Below are 22,787 nucleotides of genomic sequence, written 5' to 3' on the forward strand. Positions count from 1 at the left end.
TGCAGGGCTGACTCCTTCTTCTGCAGGTCAGGTGAGCCCTTCATCTGTGGGGGGAGAATCTCCTTTTGCTGGCCCTCTGGAAATCAACCCTCGATTTCGGAAGGTTGATATTCGATGCACATTTTGTCAAGATCTAATTTGCTATAGGGAGACCAGTGTTTCCCTAGTGAACAACAAAATAGATCAGCACATTTGTCGCTTTGAATAATTTTCCCATGCTTCCTTTCCTCTGTCCCTGCATGAACACAACGGTTCTTTTAAGAGCCAACCTTATCTTTCATCTTTTTTTTACATATGTTTTTAAAAACTTTTTTTTATTTTTTTTTACCGTACGCGTACGGTGCGCGTACTTTTTTTTTTTTTTTTTTAAAAAAACACTAAAAATCAATAAACACATTACAAGGTCCTTGAGAGACTACAATTATTATTATTGACTTACCATACTCACTCCAAAAAATATTTATTCATTTGTTTTTAAAAAAAATAGTTTTAAAAATGGTTCTAGTTTTCGAAAATTTTCTATATCAATCTGAAAAAAAAGAAAAAAGTATTAATATTTTAAAAACAATTTATAATACAGTACACATATTTACATTTTTTTCCAAAAAATATTTTTGCCTTATTTTTGCTGTTTTCAGAATATATTGCATTTCACTATAAATTGTGAAAGCAATTGCATTTGAAAGCACACTTACTGCTCTTTTTTTTTCGGGGCAAGTGAAAATCACTTTTACAGACTGACACATTATGAAACCACTTTTTTTGATTTATTTAAATGCACATGTCCAAACTGTTTTTTCAGACCACCACCATGTGTATTCTCGGTGACTGCCTACACTCCAGCAAGGGCAACCAGCCTTAGTGATGCTGAATGTATTTGCATTACAGACTGAAACCTGAAAACCCCACTCGCTTGTAAATACTGTGCATGATTATACATGGCAAGCACATGGGTGTGTGCTAAGAGTCTGCTTCTTCCCCCAAAAATTCGCTCCCCCTTTCCATCTAATGCAACTGTGAAATCACCAGAGCAATACGCAATAAATCTCTGCCTATAATTCCTCTCTGCACACAGAGTCATGTTTTCACATTAGTCCCAAAACGAAATTTCTTTGCCAATTTGAAAGCACACTTACTGCTCTTTTTTTTCGGGGCAAGAGAAAATCACTTTTACAGACTGACACATTATGAAACCACTTTTTTTGATTTATTTAAATGCACATGTCCAAACTGTTTTTTCAGACCACCACCATGTGTATTCTCGGTGACTGCCTACACTCCAGCAAGGGCAACCAGCCTTAGTGATGCTGAATGTATTTGCATTACTGAGTCCAACCTCAAACCCTTAAACTATTCTTTTTTTTTCCAGTACACCTTAATTTATTGTGAAAACATACTCCATATTATTTTACATGTTCCTCACATTTAAATTTCTCCCAAAACAGAAAATGATAAACGCAACTACAACAAAAACAATTTCCATTTCTATTATTCATTTCTTAAGTTACCACATACATCCCCTCTCAAACTGTAAACTCACCTTTAAAATTAGTTAGTTGTGAAAGAAATGTGACACTCAAACAGCAGATTATCAGAGCCAGGATCTCTGTTGTGTTCACCTCTCTCCTCTCAGCAGAACCAGATAATGGCAAACTTTCCCTCTATTTTTCCACACATATACATGTAAGTTTCAAATCTCAGTGCTTCCCCCTTTTTTTCAAATGTAATCACACATTTCTATTGGTTGAAAACCAACCCTTTTCCAAAAGTACCCTTCCCCCAACTTGACTTCTGCCTAGTACCCTTCCCCCAACTTGACTTCTGCCTGCTACCATAGCAACAGCTCATGGAACACTGCTGTGTGGAGTTAGGTCAGAAGTTCGCCACACAATGTTTCAATTCCACAGAGCAAGAGTGCTTGACTTTTCAAACCTAACAGCAAATCCATAGTACTGTTCTTTGGTAACACATTTTTTTGTACCAATACAAAACATGCTTCTATTAATTTACACATACAGCCTAGTTTTTATTCTAGAATGGTATGAAACAGCCAATCAGTTCTTTTTGTTTTGAAAAAAATATGTATGCCTCCATTTCCAAACTGTCTTTCTTTTCATATTGCCATTCTACTGAAAGACACCTCCTGAGTGCATCCAGTTCTCCTTTGAAGATGTTCACAGTGTGGATTGTAGGGCACAGCTATGTCTTCTGGAGTGAAAAGTTTGCAGAGAAAACAGATATGGTGAGAGACCTTGCTTTGCCAAATGTAGACATTAAATGGATTGGTCAGAGAGGGTTAAAGTGGCACCAATTGATGCCATTGGTGAAATCCTTCATGCAAATCCAACACCCTGACCTCATAATAGTGCACTGTGGTGGCAATGACCTAGGCACTTTGACTGGGGTAGGTCTGGAAATGCTTATGAAGGACACCTTTGCACAACTGTTTTCACTTTTCCCTAAAACTGCCTTTGTGTTTTCCAACATATGCCAAAGGCAAAAATGGAACTGGTCCAATCATTTCTGTCCACAGATTGACAAAGCAAGAAAGCACGTCAACAAATCTGTTTCTGCTTTCCTCCGTGACTATGGTATGGGTGCCATTTACCACAACAACTTGCGTTATGACATGCAAGACATTTATAGAGGAGATGGTGTGCACTTCAATGATGAAGGGAACAGAGTCTTCCTTTTGAACCTTAGACTCTGCATCGGTACTTACTTGTAGGTACCACTAAAAAAATGACTTCATAAACACAACAGCTCTTTTTAGAGCTCCCTAATATCTAAACTCTTAAATCTGCTTTTCATTTATTTTTTTTTATTTTTTTTACCGTACGCTTACCGTAAGCTTACCGTACGCGTACCCCGTGATTTTTTTAAAAATCAATAAATGTTTTTTTTGTACTTTTCTGTCCTTCTTTGACCCCCTTACAAATGTTAGGGGGTCTGTAACTCTCCTCATTGCCCCCTTTTCTTGTTTTCACTCTTTTTTTTCAGAGTGAAATACACAAAATGGCGGCCGCCGCTTCCTGGTTTCGGCCGATTCGAATGTTTACTAAGATCTAAGAGCCAATCAGAATCGCGCTCGCGCACGCCACCGTACGCTTACGGTAAGCGTACGGTAAGCGTACCGTAAGCGGGCTCAGATATATATATTGATTTAAAGGCTATTTTCTCAGAATCTACTGAACAGATTTACACCAAACCTACAAAAGGCACTTCCTTGACCTAGGGACTACCTCTCTGCCAAATTTCGAGTAATTCTGTTCAGCCGTTCGGGCTGTAGCTCGTTCTAAAGGTCCTATGGAAAAATGCATGGGAAAAACGCGTTTTGGGACCCCCCTTTTATCTCAGCCCCCGCTTGACGGATCCCCCCGAGACTTTCAGGGTAGGAGCGGAGCGTAGCGCCCCACCTATTTTGAGAAATTCGCGAGGATTCATCGACCGGCGCCAAAGTTATTCAAAATAGAATGTTGAGGTTTTCCTATGGAAAAGGGGTCCTAACTATAACTACCTACTGGCGACCGCCAGTAGGTAATATATATATATATATATATATATATTAACTACTGCCGGTCGCCAGTAGATAGTTAAAGTTAGGATCGTGTTTCCATAGGAAATCCGCAACATTCTATTTGGAATAACTTTGGCGCCGATTGACGAATACTCGCGAAATTTTCAAAATAGGTGGGGTGCTCCGCTCCGCTCCTTCCCTGAAAGTCTCGGGGGGATTCGTCAAGCGGGGGCTGAGAAAAAGGGGGGGTCCCAAAACGCGTTTTCCCCATGCATTTTTCCATAGGACCTTTAGTCCAAGCTACAGCCCGAACGGCTGAACAGAATTACTTGAAATTTGGCAGAGAGGTAGTCCTCAGGTCAGGGATGTGCCTTTTGCAGGTCTGGTGTAAATCTGTTCAGTATTTACTGAGAAAATAGCATTTAAAAGCATATAAATATCTATAAGCGCGCACCGTGCGCGTACGGTAAAACTTACCCTACGCGCACGCTGCCGTGCGCGAGCGCGATTCTGATTGGTTGTTAGATCTTAGTAAACATTCGAATCGGTCGAAACCAGGAAGTGTCGGCCGCCATTTTGTCTCTCGCAGTCTGAGGGGGTGAAAAACAAAGGTGGAGAACGTGATAAGGGGGCAGGGTGGACAATTCCTGATCCCCTAGTCTTTGTCAGGGTGTCCCAGAAGGACCCCCAAGGGCCAAAATTTCTTTTAATTTTGTTTCGAAAAATCGCGGAGTGCGCGTAGCGTGCACGTACGGTAGAAACTGAAAAATTCCGCGAACTGCGTAACGTGGGCGTGCGGTGCGCGAAGCGCACTGCGTTCCCACAGCGCGCGCACGGTGCGCGAAGCGCACCGTGCGCGTACGGTACGCGTACGGTACGCGCACGGTGAAATACCTTAAAAAAAATAAATAAATACATAACTTAGCATTTAAAAAAACGTACAAATTCACTGAAAAAACCATAGGTTTCACACACGTTATAGTTAGGAATTAGCATTTAAAAAACCTTGCAAATTCACTTAAAAAACCATAGGTTTCACACATGTTATAGTTAGCTGGACATTTCACTCGTGAAAAACCATTGAAATTCCCCCGTTATAGTTAGTGCAGGCAACTATAACTCACGCGACCGCAATCCTCTGCTGATGATGTCAGATATTACATCACTGATGACATATGTGTCTTTCTGAAAAAAAAATATTTGTAATATATGTATAGCTAAAAATTTATGGAAGAAGACATGGGTAAATAAGTGTCTAAATACAGTGATGTAATATCTGACATCATCAGCAGAGGATTGCGGTCGCGTGAGTTATAGTTGCCTGCACTAACTATAACGGGGGAATTTCAATGGTTTTTCACGAGTGAAATGTCCAGCTAACTATAACATGTGTGAAACCTATGGTTTTTTAAGTGATATATATATATATATAAAGCAATTTTGCTTGTGCTGCCGCGCTAGCAAGAATGTTCGCACTCCAAGATGTTTCCTCACAGGCTTAATAAAGCGGACGCATTTCGACCACCTGGGTCTTGGTCAAAGCCATGGCTTTGACAAAGTCCCAGGTGGTCGAAAAGTGTCAGCTTTATTAAACGTCATCATACGGTGTCCGCATCATGTTGCCTTGATACCCATTCTATAGATATATATATGTTTTAAAGTATGTGGAATGGCCGTAAAAAACAATGGCAGCAGTTCACCAAAGTTTTTGTACCTGAAGGGAACCATCGTGATGGTTGTTCCTTTCAAGGTACAGAGATGATCCCAGGCGGGAGGTCATCTCTAAATTTAGCAAACGGCAGTCCATCAGGTTGGGAGAGGTAATATCCTCCTCCCCCTTATGGATGGAGTACTGTCCGCCAAAGTCTAAATCAGGCCTTTAATATGGCTAATATTAAGGAGGTACATTTCATCAGATCAATAACTGATTTCTTTTCTCCTGGCCTGTCGGGGATTCCACAACCAAAGGGACTTGCAAAGTACAATAAAAAATGCTATAAAGAAAGCTGCAACAAAGTATGATGTTTAATCAGAGCTGAACTATTGTAAATTGATGGGGAGGTTAAACGCTATACGTCAAAAAGCGACCATGCACTTATCCGAAAGCGAAGGGCTTCTCCTTGCTTCACATTTAGAGGAATGGAAGGGTTTGGAATAGCAAGATCAAGTTTGTTCATTTTGTTGAAATGCACTCCAAGATCTCCCAAATATTTGTTCATATGTCCAGCACTGACTCATGGACAGGCAATAAACATCAAATCCAGTTTTAGGCGTGACCTTATTCGTTTGGTAAATGTAGCAGTGCTGTTTTTGTATGATGTAAGATTCATACATATTTTTTATAGGCTTTTATAAACTTTTTACTTTAATTCAGTCAAATAAACGCGTAATAAATCTTGATTCTGTGATTCAGGACCTAGGATTTTATGTCCACAGTTCATCTACAAGAGCCATACAGCGATCAAAAAAAGTGAAAGGAGGGGGAGAGGCAGAGAAATGAAGACAGCAATAATTAAATATTGCATGCCACTATGGTCACATTAAAGATCTCCTATAAATCCAATTAAACAATCATAGTCATTCACCAAAAGGCTTCAGATGTCATCTCAGGCACTGACTAGTAAAAGTCTATTTTCATTGGCAAAAGATCAAAACAGTCTTTTGCAGACCAAAGTTTATTAGAAAGGACTGAAAATTCATAGGAACAGAACAATACTTGCTCAGTGAGAGAGAGAACGTCTCATACACTATGTGGCTATCCTGAAACAACTGAATTAGGAGTAGGACATAGTTTAAATAATATGTTATTGATGTATTCAAATGTTACCTGATGCGTATCTAAACCATTCTCAAAAAGGGCGTCTTCTGCTGCTGTGTGGATCCCAGTGGCGCTTCCTTGTCTGGAGGGAGCCTTCTCCCTTTTATCCATTGCAGTATGGCTGCTGCGCTTTCTTTTCAATCCCACTCCTGTTGCTGACTGGCTTTTGCCGGCTATAAAAAACAAAAGTTTAGCTTTGCGTTTTCTCAAGCACAGTCACATATGTTACCTGGCACTTTTAAGGACGTTTCACTTAACATTTAATTCAATAGTCCATCAGGCACTCATTGTGAGTGTGTTCTCTTGTTTACTCTCGTTATTTTGTGCTGCTTCCTCCCAGTGTTTTGTCGTGAAACACTGTCTTAAATCAAATCAAATTGGTCGAAAGTGGTAGGTTCCTCTTCCGGATTGGTGGCGCGCACAGGTATACTAAGACCTATGTAGGTCTACTTTTTATCAACAACTTTCAAAGAATTCTTTCAAAGACGTACTCTTGATTTATCATCCTTATTTTTATTCACAACCATTTTTGTTGTATCTCCATTGTAAATTCATTCAATCATCTGAAGTTACTGTCATTTTACAATTTTACAATCACCCAATGCATTTCGGGTCGATAAGTAGACCCTTCCTCAGGGGTCTGTAATTGGAAAGAAAAAAGGAAATTTACAGGGCTGTTCAGCCTATTTAACTCTTATGTGAAGTACAAGTACAATGCTCTAATTACTTAATGGACAATTTCTAGCTAATACCTCGCTACTCTTTAAAGGTAATGCATCTCTAGATTTGATGTTGGAAAAGAGGCCGATCTAAAAAACATAGTTAATATATCAGTAAATACCAGTAACTTTCTTCAGTTAATCAAAACGGTAACTGGTTTTCGTATTGTCTCCAATCACGTTCAAATAAATTCTTAACATAATACTGACTACATAAGTAAATTAAAAACAGTAACCTAGTTGTTCTCTGTTTGCGTGAGTGTGTCATGCACTTACTTCCTGGTGTAAAATTGCCGCGTATTCGTCTTCCAATGGAAATCGAGTTTGTAAACTTTCACGTGTCTATAGTATTTTTGTGAATCCTGATTGGTTTAAATGTGTCCAAGTCTTCCAATACAATTACCTTATAAGAATTTCACGTATTGGTGCTATTGTAGACCTGTGTTGATTGGTTCCTGTCAAAATGACGTGTTTACACACTCGAGACTCGTCTAAGACTCTTGCGTGTGTAGAGATGCCACGTATCTATTAACCAATAGAAATAAAGTGTATACGTGTGAACTTAAATTCTATTTCCTGATTAAACTCTGATTGGTTCAAACGCGTGAATATAGCTATACAACCGGTTGATCGTGTGTTACTCCGATGTTACTAGTTGCTTAAACAAATAACTACTGGCATATGTTTAAAACAATGCGTAAGTACAAACTCACATTTGGGATATTAAAAAGTGAAACATAAAAAAAAAAAATGTCAAAAGGCTTATCCATTTTTCATAAACCATGCAAACAATGTGAAAAGCAAATTAAATAAAATCGACAATGTATGTTCCAAACGAAATATCATCTGGAAAACAAAAGTTCAGAGTTCAGCCATCTTGAATTGGGATGGTGATAGGAATTCAAGCAGGAGTACAATATTGCATCCTCAACAAATGTTCAAAGAAAGCATGATAATTCAATTCTATCATTGATTCCCTTCGGTTGCATGCTCACGATTGGTTGGTTGCATATTCACGCGTTTGAACCAATCAGAGTTTAATCAGGAAATAGAATTTAAGTTCACACGTATACACTGTATTTCTATTGGTTAATAGATACGTGGCATCTCTACACACGCAAGAGTCTTAGACGAGTCTCGAGTGTGTAAACACGTCATTTTGACGGGAACCAATCAACACAGGTCTACAATAGCACCAATACGTGAAATTCTTATAAGGTAATTGTATTGGAAGACTTGGACAAATTTAAACCAATCAGGATTCACATAAATACTATAGACACGTGAACGTTTACAAACTCGATTTCCATTGGAAGACGAATACGCGGCAATTTTACACCAGGAAGTAAGTACATGACACACTCACGCAAACAGAGAACAACTAGGTTACCGTTTTTAATTTACTTATGTAGTCAGTATTATGTTAAGAATTTATTTGAACGTGATTGGAGACAATACGAAAACCAGTTACCGTTTTGATTAACTGAAGAAAGTTACTGGTATTTACTGATATATTAACTATGTTTTTTAGATCGGCCTCTTTTCCAACATCAAATCTAGAGATGCATTACCTTTAAAGAGTAGCGAGGTATTAGCTAGAAATTGTCCATTAAGTAATTAGAGCATTGTACTTGTACTTCACATAAGAGTTAAATAGGCTGAACAGCCCTGTAAATTTCCTTTTTTCTTTCCAATTACAGACCCCTGAGGAAGGGTCTACTTATCGACCCGAAATGCATTGGGTGATTGTAAAATTGTAAAATGACAGTAACTTCAGATGATTGAATGAATTTACAATGGAGATACAACAAAAATGGTTGTGAATAAAAATAAGGATGATAAATCAAGAGTACGTCTTTGAAAGAATTCTTTGAAAGTTGTTGATAAAAAGTAGACCTACATAGGTCTTAGTATACCTGTGCGCGCCACCAATCCGGAAGAGGAACCTACCACTTTCGACCAATTTGATTCACTTAACATTTACAAATATGGGTACGTTCCTTCTTGACCGTTGTAGTGAGTGAGAAATGCATAGCAAATGAAAACACTATTTCAGTGTTAAAAAATATATATAGCACTGTCATATTAATTCACATTTCCAGATCGCTTTCACCAATAAAAACAAAAAAAGGATGTTTGTTCTTAGGTCAATATTTTATTCACGTTATTTATTCATGTTCTTTTGTTCATACATGTTGCTACATTCTTAATGTTCTTCACAGGAAGAGAGGGGTCCAGGTAAAAATGTTTATACAGATGCAAGTTGAATGAATGCTTAACTAGTCCATAAATCCTTCAACAGACATCATGGAACCGCGCCCACCTGTCACCAAGTTTTTGGGACATCAGTCAACAGCCACAAACAGGCTAGTGAAGGTGTGTAGATGGAGGTGGTTGTGTGTGTTGGTTTCTTAACTTGGTTGTGTGTGTTGGTTTCTGCAACTCTGTAGTTACTCTACTATAGGGACGACATGTTGAAGCTAGGAGCTGTGTCTCAAAAGGATCAATCAGTAGATAGTCTGGTCCTTAGCAGGCTGTATCTATTGGTCCTTAGCAGGCTGTATCTATTGGTCCTTAGCAGGCTGTATCTATTGGTCCTTAGCAGACTGTGTCTATAGGTCCTTATGTACAGCATCATCTCCATAGCTGAGAGAAGCCTTCCTTCGTCTCCATCTGAGACTGCCATGCTTATGGCCAGCTTCCAAATCACAAAACTCCGTGCATCTGCCGCACTCACTCTTCTACAGCATCTCATAAATGTATCCACATTAGAGAAGGCAATGTCCCTAGCAGAAGTAAAAATCAATATACATGCAGTATAACAATATTGTTATTTCGTGCACAGGTTCTAAAAGAGAAAATTCAAAGTTTGGATTAAAAGTGCGAAGCAGTCTGAGGCAGAAGTTGGTCAATGAATTGCAGGAGCACTCTCATGAGACGAAAGAACTTCTTAAATATTGGGCTTCAAAACAAATTAGAATGATCTGTGACTGGTGCTCAGTGCTCACATTGATGCCTTCAGAGTTTTAGCCAACTGATGCAGTGTCTTGGTTGAGTACGTAACTCCTGTCGCTGACCTGCTACTTAGAGGAATTTGAGACACCATTTTACCTTTTAATATCAGTCATTTATTTGCACTAACCTCAGACATATTTTGGGATTATCAAGCCAAATATAGATGTAACCTTTCTGAATTATTTTGTCCTCTGCATTTACTTTCCTGCTATTTACTATGTCCTTCTGCACCCTCCTTACTCTCTGAGATGTAGGTCCCCCTCACCCGGGGCTTTACTCTGACTTTACTGTCCCGCCTGAAACAGAATATATGGAGAGTACCTGTTTTTGATAGTTTTGGACACCTTGTTATTGGCTCATCACCGATGAGGATCAGGGACGGACTGGGTACACAAAGCAGCCCTAGCAATTTTGTCAAGCCAGTCCCTGGGAGGCCGGGGGTGCTGCCAGTGTGCTGCAATATCGGCCCCCAGTAACAAAACGGCTCCCCACCCTTCCAGCCTCCCGGAAAAACGCCTGATGCCCGGCACAGCCAGTCTGGTCCTGGTGAAGATATTTCTCCATTTTGACTCGCCAGGACACCCTGCCTCAAATCAGAGCTGCTAAAATGTTTCGACTGGTATTCACAGCATGAGGTGATGCCTTTAGGGACTAATGTACGAGAGAGAATGCCTTGCTTGGTGGCCCTCTCACCTTTCTTAACTCACTGTTAGTTGCCTGAAGAACAGTTATTCCATTCTCTTTTTTGGAGTTTCTTGGGATCTTGTTACCCTCTCTTGTATTCTTAATGCATCTTTGTTAGGGTGGGCCTCCCTTTCCTTCCCATACTTACATTATTTAACCTCTCCTCCAAGAGGACACAGCTAAAGAGCAGCAAAATTAAATGAAACTAATGTGCAACTTCACTGTTTGGGGCTCTTCGTGCCCAGAAGGGTCAAATAACAGGTGCTTCACTTTTCTTACCTCCACTCAAGCTTAAACCTGCTAATCACACTTTCTCTGCAACCTCCTTCCTTCATTTAATGAATCACAGCACCTAACACAACTGGTGATTACTGAAAGCATGCCGTCTAGGTGTTTCTCTCCTGCCATACATTACTTGTAATCTTTGGTGGATTTTGACAGCTGATTCTGCCCTATGCTTGCACTTTCGCCAACTCTGGGTGGACCACGTATATGCCCAACTTTTTGTAGGCTATTCAAAAGCAGCAAAGGTTTTTTGAAGCATCATCTTCCTTGAGGTTACATTTCAACCAATCAGTTATCCCTTTGGCTCAACTACTGAATGCTTTTTGATGGCATGTATCCCACATGATTGCAACTGCAGTTCCTAATTGGAACCCTTACACTCCTAATATCTTGTAGACACTCGTTGGGGCATATTCAGCAACTGCTTTTTGTACTATGTTTTGTAGTACTACAACAGTACTACAAACGTACTACAAATTACTATTCACATGCCAACGTGCAGAGGTCTCAGCCTCCAATTCTCCAATTTTTTATCTGTGCATATCTCCCCACACGTAAGTAAACATTTTAGTAGTGAATGTGGGAAGGACAGAGGGGAGTGGCTGGAAAAGAGGGAATACTCTTTAACAATATGTTAATAATTATGTATTTGCCATATATTTCTAAATTTAAAATAAATATATACAATCAATTAATGAATATTTAAGGCAAAAATATATTTATTTTTTTTCTAACTCTAATAAACTTTTAAACATTTCCTTGTACTTTATCATAGGAAGATTTCTGTCCCAGTGGAAGAGATCTCTGCCTACATGTGGATATGTGAAAAAATATAAGCGGTAACTTTACATTTGTGAAAAAAGGCTCCACCCCCTGAATTCCGATGTTGGGGACATGTAAGTTTACACTGTGAGTAACTTTACGGTTGTAAATGGTGAACAGCACAGAGTGTTAAAGTTACTCAAAAGAGTAAGAGTAACCTTACACGTGTATATTTACCATTTGTGAGTAGGCCCCTTATGATCTGGTGATTTAGGAAGTTGAGTGTTCCAAAGGATCGCAGCTTCGCCTCTCCTGGATGCACCCAATAGATTTGTATTGTATAGTGCTGCAACTCTTATACTAAGTGATTATTGAGAAAGCTGTGTCTGCTATATGGCTGCACATCCACGGCCAAAGGTCGGAGCAGAGACAACTATTATCTGGTGGTCAAGGAGGTGCTTCATCAATATGTTTGCATTATCATCATTCCTGAGTGGATCCTTAGACTCTTAATATCTGGAAGGTTTTTTGAAAGCTTTAACTTCGTTGAATTGTACCTCTATTTTCCCTAGACAGATTCCCAATCTAATTACAGATTCACGTTCAAATCTCCCCTTCCTGACAGAAAGCTGGATAGGTCACTACACAGCCTAACACTCCACAAGACCATAGTATTCGATTACCAGAATCTGTCCACAAAGAGAAATTTAAGAAAAACCATATTTTAGGACTTCTCACTTGAAGAGTACAAATCCATCTGATTTCTTTCTCCTACAAAAGCCTTTTCATTCCCTCTGATCCACAGACTTCCATTCACACAATCCATCCTTCTTAGCCGCCTTCCATGACACCCTCAAGAAAATTCCCCTCCAACATACCAGCCTATAGGCCCTATTTAGAGTCTTACGAATGGCACAGTCTGTCACAATGAAACATGTCTCGTCCACTATATTACAAGTATGATAGGTTATCATGCACTTATAATACAGCAGATAGGACATCACCAAGTTTGTGACAGAGTATCCTGTCCGCCAAACTTTAATTAAGGCCCTAAGCATCCTCAGTGACCTCCACAGTTAATATTACAAATCCTGCTTGGTATAAACAATGCATCTATTGTAATCAAGCTGAGAAGCTCTCAAGCTCCACAACCTGGTCCCTGACACTACTCACTAAACCAGCGATAACCTAAATGATATCTCTGCCTACAATCCATCATCATGCTACGATAGAAACCTATTAGTTGTCCCTTGCACTGCATAATCAGCTTTCACATCAACTTTCCTTCTGCTCTGACAACCAGAACACCAAGGTGCTAAACTAAGGAGTAAACTGTAACTTTCTCGGTACAGGCAGCCATACTCTAAAACCTTGACAACAACCTCAAATTCCACTGAGCAGAAAAAGTGGGTGTTGCAAACCACATGGCCCAGTTGCAAGTTGAAACCAATTACCCATCTGGCACAAAATAGGAAGATGGTATGTTTTTGTGAATGTAGCCCTATCTGCTTCACAGCTTTCTGCTTCACATTACAAACATGGCTACAAGTTTGCAGCAACACAGTTGAATTACCCCTCAAACACTTTCATAATTTTGAAGAACTATGAAAATGTTACAATACAATGCAAAATAACAAAACCAGAAGATTTAATATACTACCTGGAAAAGGCTGACAGATGTACACTAATCAATGAATACCACAGATTACTTTCAGTAAAATGAAATCTATAAGAATGTATCTTACACAGCAGCACTTGCAAAGAGTAAAATAATTTATTTGAGCATACATACAACAGCATTTCCATTATGTGTCGCATATTTCTCTGGGGAGCGAGTGATTGCCTTTTCAAGGCTTTCATGAAAACGATGAATGGGCATGCACCTTTCTGTATGGAAAATGTTTCATTTGCTGATTTACCTATTTCTGATCGGGATCTCAATGGAGAATAGCTATGCAAACTAGAGAAAAGAAAACATAGGGAAAAAAACAGATTTTCTAAATTACAAGATTTTTGTAACCAGGCTTGCAAACAGATGCAACACATTGTGATTTAATGTCATTTCATGTGTTTTGTTTCATACAGGTGCCCGATATAGACTCAGGTAGTAACCAAACCTTTCACCTCTATTTCCCCTGCCATTACACTATAGAATGGTTCTTGGTACTGACCTTTTACCTAGCAAGGGTACTGCTTAAATGATGTGGGGTTTTCTTAGAAAACTAGCCTCATTCATTATGCATGAGGATTCTTGGAATCTCAGCAGGACTACCATCTACTGCATAATAACTAAGTATAGTGGTCATTCCTTCCATCATCCTAGTCTGACATGACACAGCAAGGTAGATCGCCTGAGAGTACCACTTTGGGTATATAAACACCATATCTTTGCTGAAGCAGGAAGAGGAGAAAAAGGGCTTCCATGCTGACACACTGACGCAAGATGCTGAGGTTCCTGCATGCAGATACTCCAGCTCGCAGTGGTCTGACATCCCTCGCGGGGAGTCCATCTCAAGACCAAGAAGGGGTCCCACAGTCTCTCACTTCATGTAATAGGTTTGACTTTATCCTAGAGGGATTCTTGGCTCAACACCCACATACATGCTAGGTACACATTGGTACATCTAGTTAGGGTTGCATCGTAGGAGTACGCATTATTACTGTCATGTATTTTTATACCTGACTGTATTCATTGTTTTAGCACTATGGTAGGAATCTACCATCCTTTTACTCTGCTGGTGCTTATAATCATTTATATCTGTTTCTGCCTTAAGGTAGTTTCAGCACACTTATTTCACACTAGAATGACGCTGGTTCAAAAAAAACGTATTGAAAACGTCCCCACCGTTTATTCTGTGTATCTTTCTCCGACAAAGTGAGCACGAGTGACTGAGCGAAAAGTACTGCACTGTTTCCAGGATCACTGATGGGACAGAGTTGTCATGTTCGATAGTTGCCAAGAACTATTCTCTCCTTGGTAATAGGAGTTTGCAGTGACACTGTCAGTTAGCTGGTATACAGGCTAGCATACTCAGTGGTGGTGTCTGGAATCAGTCTGGACACCAATCCCACAGTCTATGTTGTCTAAACGCGCAGATCCAATATAGGTTTATAGGAACTACATGATACATGGAACCTAAGTAAAGAGCTTTGAGTGTTTTTAGAAAACGATTGTGAGACATAATATAACAAATGTAATCTATCTGTGAGCTACAATTATACTGTTGGGCATATCGCTTGTAGCGTCTTCTTGACCCTGCCATTTATAGTGTAAAGGTAGACATTAGGGACCATGAACCTGCTCTAGAACAGTGATGCGGAGTATCTGGCCTTTTCCATTAAAGGACCTTACAATATGTGGTCCTAGTGGAGACAGAATCCCAGGCAAGAAAGCATCTCCTACTACCTTCTTCAGAGGTTGTTCCGAAGAAAGCAATTATTGAAACAATGTGTGTTACTCTGACCATCACTCAACAAAGTTAGGGACAGCTAGGGCTTAATAGAGGTCCAACGTGCTTGCCCTGAGTTAAGCTAGAATACAAAGAAAGGTACGGAGTTCCTCGGTGGCAAGTTAGCCACTTGGTGTGTACTCAAGGTAATAAGGAGGTGGGGGATACCTCCTGTCGGAACTAGGGCCCTCACACACCCAGCAAACTAGGTGTCATGCTTCATCATATGGGTCTGCTCCTCAATGAGCCGGCGCTGCAATGCTCGACGGGCACCCATAAAGGGGCTCTTTATCGGAGATCTTTTGTTCCTTGCCGTATAGGTGGCGTGGGTGTGAGGGGCCTAGAGATGTGTAGATGTGGTGTGTGGTTTAACAGTCCATGCAATGGAAGAGAAGAGAAAGAGTCGGCAGAGTAACAGAAAAGGTAAGAGTCCTTCTTGCCCCTGCATAGCGAGAGCTAGAACAAGGAGCGCTAACACCTGAAAGAGGCTAAAGAAGGAATACCACTTAGGGCAGGATCAGACGAAGCACCCTAGGCTAAAAACTATGCCCTCTTCCCTTGAGACTGCTAGGAAAGAAAGGGTACCAGATAGAGTGCAAGGGTAAAACCCTGGCAAGTGAGGCTTATACACACAACAAAATAGGGGGAGGGGCAAGGAGAAACACCTTGAACCGTCTTATCAAAGCTGCTCAGAACCATAGCTACCCTCCTCAGAAGGTCAGCGAAAGCAGAGCTAACCTCAGTAGCAAGGCTAGAAGGAGAAAAAAAGCTGGAGGAAGGGGAGAACTTAAGGTCACTAGCTTCACCCAACTCAGATATCCAACTGAGCTCCAGAGGAGGATGAACAGTGTCAGTCATGGATGGAATAAAGTCAATATTTTCTCCTTTTTCACCAAAACCCTGTTTTTCATAAAGAAAAACGGTAGGGGGCTCCTCCAAAGGAAGAAAGCAGCCCAAGGTGAACTGCTCCACCGACACTGCACCCAATGGCGTCGGGCGTCGATGTCGGAAGCCTGGGCATAGGAGAGGAGAGATGCTGTAGCGCCGATCGGCACTGTCGAAGTCATTTTTGAGCTGGCTGATCTGGTGTCGCAGGTGGCAGCCCCGAAGGACTGTGCACCGGAGCCAACAATGATCCAACTATGGATCCAGAGGGCCTCACTGATGCCGAGGGAGACCCCACCAATGTGGATTCAGTCAAGGCTCCACTGACCTCCTTGGGGCCGAGATGCGCACCAGAGGGAGGCAGAGACCCGAAGATAGCAGGAAGGGAGTAATAATATTCCCTCATCTGGTCCAAGGTCGCCCCGGCTCCTGGGATTACTGGAAGGCGCAGGGGTAGACTTTTGACCTGACTCCTCTACTGGAGGATGGCAGGGGCGTCAGAAAAATGCTGCGAAGTCTGGGAATGCAGTGACTTTGACCACTTACGTTGTAACTTACCTTTGGTCATCAAGGTCAATGGAAGCCCACTGAAAGGACTTCTGGAGCAGGCTCCTGATCGTTCCTGGGAACGAGAAGGTGACTGCTACAACTGCGCTGCCAAGAGGTTCATGCGGCATTCCAGCAATGCCTTTGGCTGAAGTTGACAACAGGAGTCACACTCCTCAGAGTCATGATGTTCACCAAGACACCACATACAAATAATATGAGGATATGTGGCCGACATCTGCCGTCCACAGAACCCACAGGTTTTGAACCCTGATGACATCCAGAAAAAAGCACACTTTTCCTCAACAAAAAATGTCAACAAAGGCCAAAAATAAACGCCAGAGGAACCCCTCTTGGGATCTGTGTTGGAAGCGCCAAAAGGAGGAAACTTCTGCCAGCGCATCAGGGGAGGGATTATATGGACTCTGTCCATTTCACATTCGGTGCAAGACGTCACTAAGGAGTTGCTAAATGCCCTCTACCGACATGCAGAGGTACTGCTGTAGAAATTTATGGATCCAGCATTTCACTTGGGGATAATTCAAAGGTAAGGAATCTGCGGAAAGATGTCTCTAATAGATATAGTCTGATTCGATTGTGTGTGTGTGTGTCAGTGATACCTCGTCCTGAGGCGGAAGCCGGGACTCTGTGTGCACTCTTTGTAGAATTGCTAATTTTAAATTCGTCGCATTTTTAAAAAAGTACCACGAAAAATCTGTCATCAGCACTTTATTTACCTGCTCACTTTGTTGTATCTTGGCGCTTTTAATTACTCCTTGAACACAGATTCGCTCTTAAAAATAGGGGATCTCTTGGCTGCTGATCGCGCTTGATCTCACCCCTCGCAGCCGATCAACGCTGCTCGGGGGGCCGCCATCTTAGGTGAGGAGCCGGACCAGGGTCAGCATTCCTGTGCTTCGCCCCTCCCGCCCTCCCGCCCTCGATCACTACAAAAGCCCTCTTAACCCACACCACGATTGATTCGATTGTGTGTGTGTGTGTCAGTGATACCTCGTCCTGAGGCGGAAGCCGGGACTCTGTGTGCACTCTTTGTAGAATTGCTAATTTTAAATTCGTCGCATTTTTAAAAAAGTACCACGAAAAATCTGTCATCAGCACTTTATTTACCTGCTCACTTTGTTGTATCTTGGCGCTTTTAATTACTCCTTGAACACAGATTCGCTCTTAAAAATAGGGGATCTCTTGGCTGCTGATCGCGCTTGATCTCACCCCTCGCAGCCGATCGGACGCTGCTCGGGGGGCCGCCATCTTAGGTGAGGAGCCGGACCAGGGTCAGCATTCCTGTGCTTCGCCCCTCCCGCCCTCGATCACTACAAAATGGAACCCCCATTCTGTCGGCGGAGCGGACGGGCGCCGCGGGCGCGCCGGCGGCGCGCCGAAGGCGCGCCAAAGGCGAGCCCGTCTTCGCCCATCCGCGCCCGCCCGGGCCCAGGGGCCACAACCCCTGGCCCCCTCATCACATACCCTGCGAAAACACTCAGGGACCTGCAGCTTTCCAACTGCCCTTTGCCGCCTGGTGTGTGGGAGCGCACTGCCCTCCTGGAGATCACTAGTAAGCTGCCTGACCCTGGCACTCACTCTGACCATGGTCTTGTCCATTCTTGTCCTATGGCCCCCCCTTTGGCATCTAACAATGACACCCATCTCCGTGTGCTCTACCTTAACACTCGTTCCATGGTGAAGCATCAGCTTGATTTATTCTTGCTGCTCAACATGGATAAACCCGACATCTTGCTCCTAACGGAGACCTGGCTCACGCCGGATTCCCACCCGGATATCCTGGCGACCCTCCCCCCGGACTATTACATCCTCAATGTAAACCGCCCTCTTAGTCGCCCGGGAGGGGGAGTAGCGGCCATCATACACAAGAATCTCAGATTCCTCACCTCTGCCTTACTTACCCTACCAGGGGCAGATAACATAGTTATCAGCGTGGAAACCTCTGGGGGTGCCTTGGCGATTGTACTCCTCTATCGCCCCCCCAGCCAATGCCATCATTTCCACTGTCCTTCAGTGAGCAAGTAGCCGACCTGCTCACCCACCATTCCCGACTCGCCGTATTTGGCGACTTCAATTACGGGTTTGACGATGACCAAGCCGGACCCCACGCCATCGAACTGTTTGAAATCTTGACAAACCTAAATCTGTCCCAACACATCTCTTCCCCAACTCATATCAAGGGCCACATTTTGGACCACATCTGGACTCACAACCTCGTCCTGTCTTGCCCAGTCATCTCCCCCTGCCTTTGGTCTGACCATCACCTGATTGACGTCACTATTTCAATTAAAGGGAAACTTAAGGCTCCTCCCCTCCCCGGGGGACTGAGTCGCAAATGGAATTCTTATGATTCCCAGGGATTTATTGATCACCTGACCAACACCTACCCCACTACCCTCCCCGAATCAGATATTGATTCTATGTCGGATGGGATCACCACCTGGCTGTCATCAGCCAGCGACATATTCGCCCCTCTCACCAAATTTGCTCATACTAGACATGGTAACTCTCATCGCTGGTTCTCAGAGGAACTGAAAGTACAGAAACTTAAACTGCGTCACCTGGAACGAAACTGGAGACGGGGCTACTCCAAGGAGGACCGCACCGAGTTTGTGAGGGCCCGGAATGAATATAAGAACGCTATTACGAAAGCAAAGGCCTTACACATCACGGAAAGAATCGATACAGCTAGTGATAAATCTAAAGAAATCTTTAAAATCTTCAACGATTTCTCATCTGACCACAGAGTACTTCCAACCCAGGCCCCCACCCAGGAAACCTGTAATTCGCTCAATTCTTATTTCATCCAAAAAATTGTAAACATCAAGAATGCTATTCCTCCCTCTACCCCTCCTAGCCTTCCTGACTCTCCCCCTTTTAACCCTTGCTCTTTCATCCAGTTCCCACCAATCACCGCCAGCACTCTCGCTGAGCTTACCACTCGTGTTAAATCTGGATCTCCTAGGGACTGCTGCCCCCCCCAAGTTCTTAGGGCAACCTTCTCTGCTCTGCCTGATTGTATTCTCCCCCTTCTGAATACTTCCCTCAGCTCCGGCTCGGTCCCCAGGGCTTTTAAGGAAGCCATATTGGTCCCCCTCTTAAAGAAGACAGGAGCCGACCCCGCCAATCCTGCCAACTATAGGCCCATTTCTCTTCTGCCTTATATCTCTAAACTTCTCGAGGCCTACGTCACCACCTGCCTCTCGGCATTCGTCGAGAGTTCCGGGTTCCTGGTACCTAACCAGGCAGGCTTCAGACCGGCGCATTCAACCGAAGCAGTCATTCTAAAAGTTTTGGACACCCTTCGGGAGAATGCCGATAGAGGGTCCCCTCAGGCGTTGGTCCTTTTGGACCTCTCGGCCGCCTTCGACACGGTGGATCATGACATCCTTCTCCACCGTGTCGGACAGGCAGGCATCAAGGGACCCGCCTGGGAATGGATCAAGTCCTTCCTCTCGGGCCGAGCTCAAACAGTCCATCTAGGCCCCTTTACCGCCACCCAGGTCCCCACCACCTGTGGAGTCCCCCAGGGCTCCTCTCTGTCTCCATTATTGTTTAATTTATATCTGCGCCCACTTATCCATTCACTGAGCTCTTGGAATTGCACTGTCCTCAATTATGCTGACGACATGCAAATCATTTTTCCATTAGATTCCCAGGATGCTGTACCTAACTTTCAGGGAGCAATGCTGCACATCCAACAATGGATGATCTCCAACCAGCTCAAATTAAACCCTGAGAAGACGGAACTCCTCCTGCCTGGTACCAGCCCTCTATACTGGGGCCCTCACTTCTGGCCTAAGGAGCTTGGCATTCCACCTAAACCTTTGAATTCGGTAAAAAGCTTGGGCGTTACCATCGACACTGATCTCTCTCTTAAAACTCATGTTGGTACCACCATTTCTGCCAGCATGTTTCAGCTACGCAAAATTCGCAAGATTTCCCACTTATTCTCCCACGAATCCCTGGTGCAAATTGTCATCTCCCTCGTCCTCTCCCGCCTGGATTTTTCTAATTCAATCTACTGGGGGCTACCCAAGTCCCTCCTCCATCGTCTCCAGCTGGTGCAGAACCAGGCAGCTAGACTTATCTGCAAAACTCCCAAATGGCAATCCGCCAGGCCTCTCCTGGCCAAGCTGCACTGGTTGCCTATCGAACAGCGAGCTGCTTTTAAAATTGGCTGTCTGGTATACAAGGCCCGGCAGTCCAAGGGCCCTGCCTTTTTAGAATCCCTTCTGAACCCTCATTGTCCGGTTCGTAACCTCCGCTCTGCCCATCTTCATCTTCTCACCACGCCAACGGCCAAACTAAAAAAACTGGGCGGCTGTAGATTCAGCTACTTGGCACCCAAATTATGGAACTCCCTCCCTCTTCACATTAAAACTTCTGGTACCCTACTAAGCTTCCGAAAGAGCCTAAAAACATGGCTCTTCTCAAAACTCATGTAAACTATGACTCCCACCTCCAATCTCAATCATAGCGCCAGGAAACCTTTGGTGTCAGTGCGCTCTATAAATACAGCATAAGATAAGATAAGATAAGATAGTCTCCATTAACAGTATAGTTGTTTTCACAAATGGTGTGAAAGCAGTATTCAACGGAGCAAAAGGGTCATGTCCAACAACATAAGTCCTAAGATGTAGTTATCATTGAAGTTGGGGGGGTTTCCAGTGAGAAAGATCTGATGATCCCTTTGAAGTTGTAAACCAGCGCAGGAAGCATAAAATTATCTTTAGGGCTTTGCCATTTTTTTTGTATCCCTTGTACGTTGATTGCAGCACAAATCTGTGTAATCTGTATGATCCGCAACAGCCTACGTTTGTAAAACGGGCAAATGTAGACAGCCATTTCACATAACTCGGCAAAATTAGTGTAAACCTGCACATTTATCTTTTCCACATTATGAGTCGATTTTAGATAATTCCAGCCCAATTTTGCTCTGCAGGCGAAAGAAAAAAAGGGCAGATTTTGCCAGAAGTGTTTCCTGTGAATGTTCCTGGCCAGATGTAAACCAAAATTGCCGTTTTAGAAGTGCAACAAAGTAGGTCTTTGTCAAATAAACTATTCGCTCTTGTGACATGGCCAAAATGAAAATTACCTCAATAAGGGCAAGAAAGGTACCGCCCAACATGGCCCAAAAATTTGCTGTCAGTACAGACTACTTTGAAAAAAAACACGGAGCTGAGCTGATGTCAAGCAACTTGGACAAAGATTCCAAATCAGAAAGCATACATTGCGACTAAGAACAATTCACAATACCTTATTTTGAATGCACTCAAATTTATTTGGTAAAAGTGGTTGCAATTTGTATTTGGTAAAAGTGGTCGCAATTTGTGCACCAACTTCTATCGAATGGATTGGTATTATGCAAACGGACTATGGGCCAGATGTACATATAACTAGTACATACAACTAGTTACAAAACATTCCAATTTGGTATTTGGAAAGGGCACCCTAAATACATACCAAATCGGTATTAGGGAATAATCCCAAATTGCGATTTGGTAACTTGCTGCCGAATCGCAATTTGTAGTTTGTGCATAAAAAAAAGCGTTTGAGGTCTCAAAGTACACAATTCTTCAAATTAGGCGTTAGCAACCTAAAAAATGCTATGTACATCTAGCCTTATGTACTAATGGGCTGGTTCACAAAATACAGAGTTGTACTGGGTAGCAATCCCACCTACCTCAGCAATATTCATGAAGTAGGTTGCAAATTGCGACTCCTTGCTATTGACCACAATAGCAGGGATAGCGGCCTGATGGGGTCAGCAGACCACCATGTCTGCTAATGTTTTTAAAAAAGTATCCTTAAAGGAAAACAGAATGCTTTAAAAAAAAAAACCAGAAACGTTATACAACCCTTTTATAGGAGCAGGCAGCAGTAACAGGGACCAATGCCTACTTCTAAACATATTGACAAAGGGGAAGGGGGTCCCATGTTTGCGTTTGGCTCACTACCTACTGTGAGCTGGAGATATAATATTAATGTTTTGCAACCAGAATTCCATCGCAAAACATTAATACATGCCCATACAGCTATTCGAAAAACATTTTCCGAATCGTTAAATGGGTTTAGAACATTTA

The 22,787-nt window shown here is 42.5% G+C and overlaps 1 protein-coding gene across 2 annotated transcripts in view; it reads right to left on the minus strand.

Annotated features, from left to right (window-relative positions):
- Window positions 1-22,787, minus strand: part of ADGB (androglobin) — a 1,188,702-nt gene that overhangs the window by 276,407 nt on the left and 889,508 nt on the right. For both annotated transcript variants that reach the window (XM_085611585.1, XM_085611586.1), the window contains exon 28: window positions 6,345-6,508. In XM_085611585.1, the coding sequence (XP_085467711.1) occupies window positions 6,345-6,508 (164 nt within the window). The remainder of the gene's footprint in view (window positions 1-6,344; window positions 6,509-22,787) is intronic.

The sequence above is a fragment of the Triturus cristatus genome, chromosome 6 (genome assembly GCF_964204655.1).
Source record: "Triturus cristatus chromosome 6, aTriCri1.1, whole genome shotgun sequence".
Classification (NCBI taxonomy): domain Eukaryota; kingdom Metazoa; phylum Chordata; class Amphibia; order Caudata; family Salamandridae; genus Triturus; species Triturus cristatus.